Source organism: Jaculus jaculus, chromosome 9 (genome assembly GCF_020740685.1).
Source record: "Jaculus jaculus isolate mJacJac1 chromosome 9, mJacJac1.mat.Y.cur, whole genome shotgun sequence".
Classification (NCBI taxonomy): domain Eukaryota; kingdom Metazoa; phylum Chordata; class Mammalia; order Rodentia; family Dipodidae; genus Jaculus; species Jaculus jaculus.
In genome coordinates, this window is record NC_059110.1 from 125,617,978 (window position 1) to 125,631,822 (window position 13,845).

Below are 13,845 nucleotides of genomic sequence, written 5' to 3' on the forward strand. Positions count from 1 at the left end.
AATTGGAGAGAGAGGGAAATCCGAGCAAAATATAGCTCCCAAGAAAGGAGGTCTCTGTGGGGACCAGGAGGGAACCCTGAAGGTCTTACCCTCTCCTAGCGCCGTCCCACATGCCCCAGCCTTATCCTCTTTGGAGGTTCAGGAGACCCCTTGGGAATCTGAGCAAAGCCCCAGGAAGATACCTGAGATTGGGGGTCACTGCACCCCACTTTCCATCTGTGAGCCCACTCTTCAAACTGACTGAACTTACATCCTGTGTTCTGTTCACCACAGAGTCCAGGCCTTCCCTTACCAGCCCCTCATCTGCCCAGACCCTGGCCAGGATCCCATGCCACCTCCAGACTCCTAGGCTGCTCCTAGGTTGTTGGCTGGCCCTACAGTTGGCATCAGACACCTGTCCCTTTCTTTCCCAGAGGACAGCCCTGCCCCAGCTCGTATGAGTGAGCAGAGGATGACCAGAGTGCCAGCTACCATTTTAAGAGGACAGGGGAATTCAAGGCAGGAAGGTTCCTGGGCTCCTCCCTGCCTGGTTCTATAGATAGCAAGATTTGGGGGTGTTGATCATCTGCCAGTGGCACCCTGGTGGCAGGAAGTGACCATTTCTGTGTTTAACTGCTCTTCACTTCCACCCCTCCTCCACAATGGAGCTAGACAAGCCAGCAGTTCTGGGTCAGTGGCAGGAACAATGGCCCTTAGTCTTCCTGGCCGTCACCTGGGGGCCAGCATCCCATCCTACAAAGTAGAGCTGTGTGTGAGGATGCCAAGGGCGGAGCCAGGCCCCAGGGAGACCCAGTGAGGTGCAGGGCCCATGACTGGGGCCAAGTCAGAGGCCAGGAAGACAAGATGCAGGAGGGCCTTGAGAGGCTGTCATTACGGTGGCCTCCACCTGGCCTGTCCAGGGACCTCCCCCTTGGAGGATTGGGGTACTTTATCTTCTGCGATCTCAGCCCAGCAAGGTCTAGACCACGCAGCTAACCTCGTCCCCCTCCCTGCTCCTGCCAGTCCTGCGATGGCCCGGCTAATAGCACAGGGCATCACTGAGCGCTGACGCCGCACCTTGTGATGGGCCAGCAATGTCCCCTTGCGTGTAGGGAAAACTGAAGCCCAGGCGTAGAAGGGCTTCATCCAACAATGCCAAAGAACGTGCACCAGGGCAAGGGAGATGGCTCTCTTGACTCAAAAGCATGAGGCCTTCAGTCTGGATCTCCAATCCGCACATAAAGCTGGATGCTGTAGCATGCAGCTGTAATAGCGATATTCCTATGGAAAAATGGGAAGTGGGGAGGGGAGAATCCCTGGTGCTCATGGGCCAGCTAGCCTGGCGTACGCAGCAGGGGGCAACAGAAGACCCGGGGAAAGCAGAAGGGGAGGACTGACGCCCAACATCGTCCTCTGACCTCCACGTGTGCATCTGTACACACACAGACTTTTTCAAAATAAAAACAGGAGCCCAGAGCCCCTACTCTGGGTCCCAGTTGCTCACTTTGTTCCTTCAGGCTCCCCATGTGTTCAATCATTCACTGATTCAGTAGATGAACATGGTACCAACCATGAGCCAGGTGCCCTGTCCTTGCATGAGAAGCTCCACGTTCCCGTCTGGGGTGTTCTTGATGCCCTGATTCCCTGGAAGAGTGAGATAAAAACCAGCTAAGAGACATGCCCGAAGACACTGGGGGGCCGGTGCCTGGGCTGCAAAGACTGTCCCTCAACCTTGACCAATAGGCACCTTGAACACCAGAATGAAACCCCATTACAGCTTTGGATTGGTGAAGCACAGAACATAGCCCGCCCACCTCCTGAAAGCCCCTTGGGGGCTGTGACCTGGCATGCTGGGGCGTTGAATAGCCAAGTGGTCCAGGCAACGGGAGTGCCTGGGGTCTGTCTCTCACTGGTGTTGACACCACACTAGGGGCTGATGTGGTGAGCTGGGTCCTCTCTAGCATAAGGCCCATGGGATAGCAGTCACCTTCTCATTGCTGGGACAAAATACCTAACCAGAAGCCACTTATGGGAGCAAAGGATATGTGTCCGGCTCACAGGCTCAAGGTGGAAGCTTCACCATGGTGGATAGAGCAGAGCAGAGCAGGCAGCTGGCTCACATCTTCACATATCAGTAACAAGCGTGAACTAGCTAGGGAAACCCAGAAGGGATGGATTAATAAGCCCCAAGGTCTGCCTCCGGTGATCCACCTCCTCTAGCAAGGTTCCACCTCTCGGAGGCTCTACAGCTTGCCCAAATTACCACCACCTGGGAACCAGAGCACGCAAGGCTACGGGGATGTTTTATTGAAACCACCGTGCACGGTATCTTTGCAGAAGCACTTCCTGACAGAGGAATTCAAGCTTTATGCGATGCTACGTGGCAGGGGTGGTCAGTGTGCGGGCGCAATAGTGATACAGGGTTGGGAGGAGCGACTTTCCAGGACTCTGTGGCTACTGGGGAGATGGACAGACAGGACATAGCTACTCTTAGATTTTTTTTTTTTTTTTTGAGTCACATTGCCCTTTTCCCTGAGAACATTTTGCAGAACCATGTTCTTGACACAGTGTGGACAGCATGGCTGTACAGGTGACAGCCCAGTCGGATTTCAAGGACCGGGCTCCTGGACATGGCTAGGGCTCAGGCCAGGTCATGACATCACCCCCCACCCCCACACACACCATGGCCTCCAGTGGCCTTGGTGGCTCTGTTCCCACCAGCACCCATTTCCCACTGCACTTCCCCACAGGGGTCAGCAAGATCGTGACGGTGGACGTGAAAGGCAACAGCCCACTGTGGCTGAAGGTGAAGGACCTAGCAGAGGGCATGACCTACCGATTCCGCATCAGAGCGAAGACCTTCACTTACGGGCCTGAGATCGAAGCCAATGTCACCACGGGCCCCGGAGAAGGTAGGAACGATGCCCCTGACACCAAGTTCTTCTACCATTAAGGCAAAAGCAGCCCCCAGATGTTCAGATCTAGGCTAGACCTTAAAGATGAGGTGTGGGGAACGTAGAACTCACACTGCCCTCTGTCCCCTGTCCTGGTGAACCCTTCCCTTTCTCCTTCCTCTTTCCTCCTTTCTCCTTCCTTTTCTTCTATCCTTCTTCCCTCTCTTCCTCCTTGCTCTTCCCCCTCTTCTCTCCTTCTTTCTCCCTCCTGGACTTGCTTAATAGCATCTGAGTCCTTGCTATCCTCAAGCCACAAAGCCTGGAGTGACCTAGACTCCCGCCCACCACTACCCAGCACTCGGGCCCCTGCACGCAGCCCAGCTGTCACAGGGCCTCACTCTGCAGCCTCAACTGGCCTCAGACTCACGATCTCCCTGCCTCAGCCTCCTGAGCTCTGAGATCACAGGTGCGGGCCGCCACCTCCTCCAAGCTTTTCCACTTGCTCCCTTCATCCCCCACCACCTCTAACTTTCAGCCCCCATCACCTCCTTTCAGGAAGGATGCAGGTTCTCCAATCTCCAGCCTGGCCTGGACCATCTACCCTGCACCCCAGGATCCTGCCCTCCCCACCCAAGCTCTCAGATCAGGGGTCAGAAGAGTTTCCCTCAGCTCTTGTTCAAATACTCCCAGGGTGGACACAGAGGCTCTGGTTTCTGGGGTCTGGGGACTGCGGCCAGCTGTTCTTGGTCACAAGAACGCCTGGAGGCTGTGATGGTGACCGCGCCTCCAGAAACCCTGAGATGCAGGGCCACCTCCCACGGCCAGAGTGCCTCCCCTCCCTCTCCTCTAGCCAGCTGCCTTTACACCCAGAAAGCCACTTGGTATTTCTACCTTTCTGTGTCAGTGTCCCCTCCAAATCCCTCTTTAATTGCCTCTTCCACTCCCCCGCCCAACTTCCATCACCTTCCACCCTCCTTTCCTCCTCAGACCCATGGGATTGACGGTCAGTTTAGCCTTCCAAGTCCACGTCACAGGTGCAAGTTTCCAGGTCCTGAACACAAAAGCCACTTCCCAGGCCACTCCGCTGCCTCCCTGCCTGAGGAAGTATCCATCTCACCCCAAGCTTCTTCTAAAATGTCACCTCTTTCTCCATCCTGCCCCTTTAGCCAGGGACACTCACTGACCTCCTGTCCCCCAGAGGACAGGTCGATCTGGGCCCTGGAAGAGGAGCAGTTGTGGAGAGCCCAGGTCCCCTACCCCTCCACCTGCCAGAACGCTTGTCAGCCCCTGGTGGCCCTGGCTGGCTACTCCTCACTTGGACATTCTCTTCTCCATGTCTCCTGTGTGAGGAGGGCGGCCTGCTCCAGGGGCACGCGGAGCAGCCTGCCGGAGCTGCCCCAGCTCTGCCCCTCACCTGTCCCCGCCCCCACACTGCCCCACACTGCCTCTCACCTGAGACTTCCTGGAACAAAAACAAAAGGGGAGCCGGGCGTGGTGGCGCACGCCTTTAATCCCAGCATTTGGGAGGCAGAGGTAGGAGGATTGTGGTGAGTTTGAGGCCACCCTGAGACTACATAGTGAATTCCAGGTCAGCATAGGCTAAAGCAAGACCTTACCTCGAAAAAAAAAAAAAAGAAATAAAGAAATAAATAAAGAAAGAAAGAAAGAAAGAGGGGGGAACTGACAGGTACAGAGACGTCCTCTTGGGATCTCAGGGGACAGAAGCCCGCCACCTGGAGGACAGGGTGTTCCATGGGCTTAGGGAACCCCCAGCTCAGAAAGCAGGATGGGATATTGAACTGGAAGCTAAGGAAGGGTGAGGAGCACCCAGAAAGAAAACGAGCCTTGCCTGGCAGGTGTGGGTGTGGGTGTGGGTGAGAAAGGGTCTGCAAAAGAGAACACACAGCCCGACCGTCCTTTTCTTCCCAGACCAGCCAGTGGGGAGCCCCACTTCCGCCCTGACACTGCCCCATGCAGAGTTAGAACCCAGGGTCCTGAGAGCCACCTTCACCCCTCCCTCAGGCTATGCCCCCCATCCGTGAGCTGTAGGCAGGATGCCCCCTGGAGAAGGAAGGAAATGAGACCCACCAAAGCCTGGATGCAGAACTGGCTGCAGTGGGCTCTCTAGCGATGCAGGAAGGCCCTGGCCTCCCGTCTAGGCTGGCCGGCTCTCCCGGGAGATATTCTTCCCAGTGGGTATCCAGAGCTCTCAGCCAGCCACTCACGCGTGCCCAGCCTCTTTCCCGGGTCCTACGAAGCACATAAGAAGCCCCCCTGCTGTGTGCCAGGCTCCCGATGGATGCTGAGCTGCAGGTGACCACACGTGGCGGGAGCCCAGGGGACAGGCACCGGGCCGCTAGTAACAGGTTCCCCGCAAGGAGCAGGGCTGTAGACCCTCTGTGGACAGACACCTAGCCCAGTTCTCGGTGGACAGATGCGGCCAACTGGCTCCTGCTCCAGCCTTCCGCTGGCCAACGCCCTAGGCCGCGAGCTAGACGCACCTGGTCAGGAGAGCTAGGAAATTCTCCTTCCCACATTTCCCGGGGCCTGAGCTTGCCCTCTTCATGCCCAGACTAATAACGATGAGTTTGGAGGGTGGGAGACTTCAAAGAGGAAGCGGGATGGATAGCGTCACCCCATTCTAGGGAAGTAGATGTTGGGAGTCTTTCAGCCAACCCCCCTGAGCCTGCTCCGCTGTCATTCCACCCACCTGTACTCCTCCCATGATGCCTCCCTTCAAGCTTTACTTCCAGAAAGCCCTTGCAGATGGGCAAACTGAGGCCCCCCTGGAGGCCTCTGTCACTGGATCAAAGTACCTTCATAGAACAGGCTGGGGAGATGGTTCAGGGGATAAAGTGCTTTCCGTACAAGCCTGACAGCCTGCGTTCGGATGACGCATAAAGGCCTAACGCCTAGCGGCCCCCAGCCTCTCGCCTAGGGCAAGAAGGGATGGGGAGATAGGAGCCCCACCTGGAAACCGGCAAGCCAAGCCAGCCTAGTGGGTGAGGACAGTGGTGCCGCGTTCCCTTAGACGTTCTGGCTACACCTAAGTGCCAGATCCTTTGATTCTGCCGTAGGGCTCTCCCTGTGCCCTGTCCTGCCCTGCGGTTTGCAATGGTAAGTGTGGGGGTGGCAGGAAGAGAGAGTAGCCGCATCGTGGCAAGCCTGAGACACAGGCCCGGGCTCCAGCGCTTGCAGAGTCCCGGAGGCTCTCCGGCTGGGATTCCTCTGGGGGCCGGCGCAGGTTCACAGGCTGTCAGGGAGGGTGGCCCCCCCTTGGGCCCACAGAGCCCCCTGATCACCGCGTGATGTTTGCAGGTGCCCCGGGACCGCCAGGAGTACCCATCATCGTACGGTACAGCTCCGCCATTGCCATCCACTGGTCCAGTGGGGACCCGGGGAAAGGGCCCATCACTCGCTACGTCATAGAGGCCAGGCCTTCAGGTATGTGTCCCTGCCCGGTCGAGGCTGTGTCCCCCCCCCCCCCGGGGGCTGAGACTCCATGGCTCACTTCCGGCCCTCGTCCTGTCCTTGCCCTTGCACTGCGCCTGTCCATCTGAGAAGCCACTGGCCCTGTGGCAAGTGAAGCCCGAGGTGGCTGCATCAGTTACCGTCGCGTCGCCGGGACAAAACGCCTGACCACACTCAGCTGGCAGGAAGGAGGGTTACTTCAGTCCCAGGTCACAAGCCCACCACGGTGGGGAGGGCGCGGCGGCAGGAGCTTGAGACAGCTGGAGGCGTTCAGCAGCAAGGGGCAGAGAGAGGGACGCACGCGGCTGCCCGGCCCACTCTCTCCCTGCTGCACGGCCCAGGCCCAGTTAAAGTGGGTCTTCCCAGTTTCATTTACCTACCCTAGAAAGCCCCTCCCAGGTGACACCAGGTCCTGTCAAGTTGGCAGTCAACATATGCCCTCGCCGCGGCCCTGCCCGGCTGGCAGGAGTGGGGGCGGGGCTTTCGCCGAGCTACACTTTTGCTCAGGGGACTCCCAGGCGGTCCCCAAAGCACAGCGCCTAGTGTCATGTTCGGACCCACCAGTGGATTCTTCACTAAGCCACTGGACCTAGGGTATGACTCACATTAGTTAAATACCCATGTCCTGCAAAAAAAAAAAGTTAAAATATTTTTTAAAGGGCTGGAGAGAGATAGCATAGCGGTTAAGGCGCTCGTCTGCGAAGGCTAAGGACCCATGTTTGACTCTCCAGGTCCCATGTTAGCCAGATGCACAAAAGTGAGGCAAGTGCAGGGTCTCACATGCCCACTAGGTGGCGCAAGTGTCTGGCGCGTGAGTGCAGTGGCTGAGGCCCTGGTGCACCAGTTCTCTGTGTGTGTCTCTCTCTTTCTCTCTCTCTCTCTCTAAAATTTTTATTTCAATTAAGAAAAGAAAAACACCCATGTGCTGGAGAGATGGCTTAGTGGTTAAGGCATTTGCCTGCAAAACCAAAGGACATCAGTTCAATTCCTCAGGGCCTATGTAAGCCAGCTGCACAAGGCGGTGCATGCATCTGGAGTTCGTTTGCAGTGGCTGCAGGCCCCGGTGCACCCAATCTCTCCCTCTCTCTTCCCCCCCACCTCAAATAAATAAATAAAAATAAAAATATTATTAAAAAAATAACTTAAAAAGAAACACCCATGTCCTGCTTTGACCCCACGGTCAGATATGCCAACTAACTCCAGAGACCCAGCCCTGTCTTCAGCAGCGTGTCTGCCCCTTTGGCCCGCCCCTCTGCTCTGGCTCTTGCTTGTGCTTGCACCAGCCTCTCCTGTCAAGCCTGAAATCGAATCACAGGAATGTCCAAAGCCACAGGGAGATGAACAACTGATAAGCCGCCCAGGGGCGGGGCGCCGCTCTCCACTCTTGCTTCGCTGGTGTCCCCACGACACCTGCTCCCCGGCTCCAGCTCGGTTACCTGCGGGCCTTGCAGCCCTTGCCGTTGCTAGGTTCCCAAGCTAGTCCGAGGTGCAGGAGTCAGCCAAGAGCCGCCAGCTCGTTCTCTGTATTCAGGGGATCTGTGCTTAGGTGACCGAAGTTCAGAAAGAAGAGAGGAGGCTGTTTTAACCTCAAGAACCAACGGTCCTCACAGTCAGAAACGGGTGAGCTTACGAGTCGCTAAAACATCCCGATGGCAGACTGTTCACTCTTCGGGGTGACTGGGTGCTCATCACCCTGACAGCAAGAGCGTTAGTAATTCCGGGAAGCTGCCACCACCACCGCCTTCGCTTCCATCTAAGCTGACAGTCACGGCCCCGGTAGCGAATGCTTCTAGAAGCTCAGATGCACCGTGTCGCTGGGCTACACGCTGGCAATCTCCCCACTCCAGATGGTCCCTCCCTGGGCCTTTGGTGCGAGCCACTGAGTTGGCCAGGAGGCCATTGCGTGGGACAACTAGCCAGGGCCTACACCTGTTTATGTCACCCAAGTTGGCCTACTCCATGCCAGGCTGTGGAATGTTGGCCCTGGGGCTCCAACCCATTGGTATTCCAGTGTTCCCTAGGAGGCCCAGCATGAGCCACCTGGTCTTCCAAGTTTGAGGGCTTGGTGCACACAGATGGAATGGAGGAAGGACCGAGGCAGCGCTCCATGAAGGGCCGAGGCCCAGCAGCACCAGACGCAGACAGCAGAGAGGGAGGAGAGGGGAGTGAACCAGGGAAATGTGAGGCCCGCCTCGAAAACTGTTGGAGAGACTGTTGACTGCTATTCCAGTGTGGGTGCCCTGTCTCCTCCATGACCTGTACCCTCTCTTTTTAAAAAAATCTTATTTATTTATTTATTTGAGGTAAGGAAGAAGAGAGAGAGAGAAGCAGAGAGAGACAGATAGAGAATGGGCACACCAGGGCCTCCAGCCATTGCAAACGAACTCCAGACGTGTGCACCACCTTGTGCATCTGACTTACGTGGGTCCCGGGGAAGTGAACCTGGGTCCTTTGGCTTTGCTGGCAAGTGCCTTAACCTCTAAGCCATCTCTCCAGCCTGTGTACCCTCTCTTTATGCTCCTCCATGCCTGTGACCTCCTCATCTTCAAGATGAAATAGCCCATGAGTTGCTGTGCTCTGTGGGACCGGGACTAAGTCAAACGTGCCACTCTCTTCAAGCTCGAGAGGCGCCAGGTGCAGCAGAGCCAGGGTTGGGGGGCTCACTCCAGGACTGAGGGCCCATGGAACTCACCTCACATGTCACATCAGCTGGCTCTGGAGCTGAAAGCCAGGGCCACAGAGCGACATTCCAGCAGCTTCTGGCCTCGCCCTCTGTCCGTGTGGGGCAGAGAAAGGGAGGGTAAACAGCAGGCAGGGGCGGCAGCTTCTAGAAGCAACAGCAGAAGCTTGCGCAAGTAAGTCTGTTGGCAAGCACCAGTCAGGTCCCAGTTTCACCTACACTTGTCCTGGGCACCCTGAGGAAGTTCAATGCCAAACAGAAATGCCAGCACTAGGCTGGGGAGATGGCTTAGTGGTTAAGAGCGCTTGCCAATTAAGCATGAGGCCCTCTCAGGAGGGGACCGCCAAGTTCAACTCCCCAGAACCCATATTAAAATCTGGACATGGCTCTGCGCACCTGTAACTCCAGTCTGTGAGTGGGTGGGGGGTTGGAGACTAGAGAATTGCTAGGTCTGGCTGACAGACGTACAAAAATGTGGTGAAGAGAACAGTTACACTCCATCAGTCCAGGAAGCACTTGCTAGAGCTGGGGTGCTCTTTCTGGAAGTCCAGAGTCCAGGGAAGAAAGGGACCCAGGTTCACTTCCCCAGGACCCACGTAGGTCAGATGCACAAGGGGGCGCACGCATCTGGAGTTCATTTGCAGTGGCTGGAGGCCCTGGCACGCCCATTCTCTCTCTGCCTCTCTCTGCTTCTCTCTCTCTCTTCTTCCTTCCTTCAAATAAATAAATAAATAAAATATTTTTTTAAAGAAAGGGTTCCTATGAGGGCTGGGGAGATGGCTCAGCAGTTAAGGCGCTGGCCTGCAAAGCCTAATGACCTGGGTTCAATTCCCCAACACCTACACAAAGCCAGATGCACAAAGTGGTACTTGGATCTGGAGTTTGGTTACAGTGTGATGAGGAGTCCCGGCGAGTCCATTCTCCCCCTCCCGTGTGAGTGAGTGTGTGTGTGTGTGTCTCCTCCCTTCCTTTCTCATTGCAAATAAATAAAATATTTTTTACAAAAATAATGAGGGCTGGAGAGATGGCTTAGTGGTTAAGGCGTTTGCCTACAAAGCCAAAGGGCCTAGGTTTGACACTCCAGGACCCACGTAATCCAGCTGCACAAGGGGGTGCACACATCTGGAGTTCATGTGCAGTGGCTGGAGGCCCTGGAATGCCCATTCTCTCTCTCTCTCTCTCTCTCTCTCTCTCTCTGTGTCTCCTTCTTTCTCTCAAATAAATAAATAAATGTATTTTAAAAAAATGGGTCCTCTGAGGGTAAAGCCAGAGGTGATGTATCAGGAGGGAAGCATTATATATATGTGTGTGTATATATATATATATATATATATATATACACACACACACATACATATATATGTACGTATATATATATTACATATATAGATATATAATATGTTGTATAATGTACATATTATATACAATATATTGTGTATATATATTACAGATATTTTAATAAAAAGAATAAAAGAGGGCTGGGGATGGCTCAGCAGTTAAAGACACTTGCTTGCAAAGCCTGAATGTCTCCAATCCCACGTAAGCCAGATGCACAAAGTGGTACATGCATCTGGAATTCATTTACAGTGGCAAGAGGCCCTGGCATGCCCATTCTCTCTCTCTCTCTCCTTGTAAATAAATTTAAAAATCTTTAAAGAACAAAGGAGATACTTCAAGCAGTGTCTTCAGGAAACCTCCACTGAAGCTCTCTCAAGAGCCAGGCACCAGGGCAGTGTTGAACCCACAGACCTCCAAGAGCCATAGCTTGAACCTGGCGTGGGATTTGATACGTCCTCACTAATGGTGCCTATCCTCTGTGTCCTGCAGATGAGGGGCTCTGGGACATCCTCATCAAAGACATCCCCAAGGAGGTGACCTCCTACACCTTCAGCATGGACATCCTGAAGCCGGGTGTGAGCTATGACTTCCGGGTCATTGCGGTCAATGACTACGGCTTTGGCACCCCCAGCAGCCCCTCCCAGTCGGTGCCAGGTACCAACCTGTTGCGTGAGGGGCGGAGGAGCACGTGGGGCGTAGGGAAGGAAGACAGATATTAGGGTACCAAGAACACGAGGGTGGTCATCAAAATGTACCGTCCCTCAGTTCCCCTGAGCTCTGGGGCCCAGACCCACATCAGCTCCCAGCCCATAAGCCGTGTTTCCGAAGAGACTGTCCCCACCAGCACAGGCAGGGTGGGCTTCCTGCGGAGCAGGGCAGCAGCTAACACAGGCTGGCACTGAGGCCTGACTGAGGAGAGTGCCAGCGGGCCCAGCTTGCCGCACACCCTCGTCTTCCTCTCCTTCCTCCCACACAACTCATCCCAAGGCCCACAAAGAGCTCTGGTGTGTGAGCCTGGGACCCAAGCCCAATCATTGACCATTTTGAATACTGAGGTTAGAAACACAGCTCAAAACTGTGCTTCTGCTCTCTGGGGAGCCATCAGAAAACCCACCTTCTCTCTCACCCACATACCTATGCCTTGTGCCCAGGCCGGTGAAACCAAGTCACGGGGTACAAATAGTCCAAGACAAAGCCAGAAGAGCCAACCTCCCGCGGGTAGCAACACAGATTAATAATCTCTGGGTGCAGAAAACTCAGTACTGGGGGCTTTGACAGAAGGGGAGCCTACCTTGAAGAGGCATTCTAAAGACCCACTCGGGCTGGGGAGCTGGCCCAACAGATAGTACTGGCCTTGCAAGCCTGAGTACCTGAGTTCAAATCCCCACATCCCACATAGAAACCAGAATCCATAGCGGGCTTCTGCAATCCCAGAACACTGGTAGGATGAGAGTCAGAGACAGAATTTTCCAGAAGGTGACAGGCCAGCTAGGTAGAAGACAATGGCAGACACAAGGTTGTCCTCTGAACCATGCGTAAGTCTGCATTCACACAAACGTGCACACACGTGGACAGACCAAAAATAAATAAATAAATGAAAGGAACCACTCACATCCTCTCTCCCAACTCCTCTGGCTTTCCAACACCAGTTGGAAAAAATATCAGTCCAAACAGAACATTGGGGAAAGTTCTCCCAGGCTCCCTGCAGGCCAAAGAAACATCTGCTACCCCCCCCCCACCACCACCACCACACACACAAAGTACCGCCCCCAACTCCCAGGAAAGTAGCTAACACACTACTGACTTCTCCTTCTGTGTGCCTGGCAGACATCACAAATCGATCCCAGCATTCTTTTTCTAATGACTCAGGAAGCAGCCCCAGAACCTGTCTCAAAACAACCCCCCTTTCTAAAGGATCAGAGCTGGAACTGGCAGAGGGCACAGACCCCTACCTACCCATGAGTCACATGAGCAGTTGGTAGGACCTCAGCTGGGCTGGGACTGACCACTCCGGCCCTGACACCACCCCGTGTTGCAGCTCAGAAAGCCAGCCCGTTCTACGAGGAGTGGTGGTTCTTGGTGGTCATCGCCCTCGTGGGTCTCATCTTCATCCTGCTCCTGGTCTTTGTGCTGATCATCCGAGGCCAGAGCAAGAAGTATGCCAAGAAGACGGACGCGGGTGAGTGAGCCAGCACCATGCCCGGCTGGGGGATTCCACTTGCTTTGCCAGTCTCCCTTTTGGGAGGAGCTGGAGTGGGCACATCTCTCTCCTGGCAATGTGCCTGCTCAGATGGGGCAACCTGGGGCTCCTGCAGGTGACTGAAACTCTTACTGAGAGCTTGAATACTTAACGGTGTCTTGATGTCAAGAGCAAGAGGGACAGCCTGGGAAGGAAAGAGTAGGGTTCCAGATGAGAGACCTGAGGGTCTGAAAGGTGCCAATGCCCCTTCCAGGAGGCAGTGCCAAGTCCGGAGGCCTCGGCCACGGGGAGATGCTGAGTTTGGATGAGAGCAGTTTCCCTGCCTTGGAACTCAACAACCGGCGGCTGTCCGTCAAGAACTCCTTCTGCAGGAAGAACGGCTTATATACCAGGTAGTAGCTCTTTGCATGGGAGGCAGAGGGTGGAGGCTTGGGGGATACACTCTAAGACCTAGGGGTGCTGGCTGTGGAGGAAGCCAGGGAGCGGGCCATGCCCCATCCTGGAAAACAGCATTCAAGCTCGAGGGCCGGCAGCGGTCAGGGTCAGCAGAGAGACACACAGGTCCCAGCAGCACACACAGGTGCTTGCCCTGTCCCTACCAATCCAGGCAGGCTTGGGCAACACTAGAAAATGCACAGGGAGGCGGGTCCTGAGGGTTCCTTCCAATGGTGGCAGAAGGCGAAGCCTTGTAAAACCGTGCCAGCCAACCTATGGCGGTTTGAAGCCAGTTGCTCTGCTTATAGCCAGGATAGATTGTCACGTGCCACACAGACAAGCTGGGCCCAGCCAAGTCACACAGGAGCCACAAATCCTCCAGTCAGAGTTGCTGAGAGTCTACAATCATTGCTGGTGCCCTCTCCCCTTTAGAGGATGCCCTCCTGCCACCCTCCTCTGCAACTAGCAGACAAAGGGGGGATGGAGGGTGGTAAGGCAGCCTAGTTGCTTCCTTCCTTCCTTTCTTCCTTTTCTTGTTCTTTTGGTTTTTCGAGGCAAGGTCTCTCACTCTAGCTCAGGCTGACCTGGAATTCACTCTGCAGTCTCAGGGTGGCCTCAAACTCATGGTGATTCATCCTCCTACTTCCCACCTGTGATTAAAGGCATGTGCCACCATGCCTTTTTTCTTTCTTTTTGAAGCAGGGTCTCACTGTAGCCCAGGCTGACCTGGAACTCATTCTGTAACCCAGGTTGGCCTCAAATTCCTGTTGATCCCCTCCTACCTCGGCCTCCGAGTGCTGCGATTGAAGGCGTGACCTTACACCCAGACAGCTTTCATCCCTCCTGAT

The 13,845-nt window shown here is 55.1% G+C and overlaps 1 protein-coding gene across 2 annotated transcripts in view; it reads left to right on the forward strand.

Annotated features, from left to right (window-relative positions):
- The window catches only part of Sdk2 (sidekick cell adhesion molecule 2), a 322,728-nt gene that overhangs the window by 288,880 nt on the left and 20,003 nt on the right, over positions 1-13,845 (forward strand). For both annotated transcript variants that reach the window (XM_045159211.1, XM_045159212.1), the window contains 5 exons: positions 2,730-2,891; positions 6,192-6,317; positions 10,852-11,016; positions 12,401-12,541; positions 12,816-12,954. In XM_045159211.1, the coding sequence (XP_045015146.1) occupies positions 2,730-2,891; positions 6,192-6,317; positions 10,852-11,016; positions 12,401-12,541; positions 12,816-12,954 (733 nt within the window). The remainder of the gene's footprint in view (positions 1-2,729; positions 2,892-6,191; positions 6,318-10,851; positions 11,017-12,400; positions 12,542-12,815; positions 12,955-13,845) is intronic.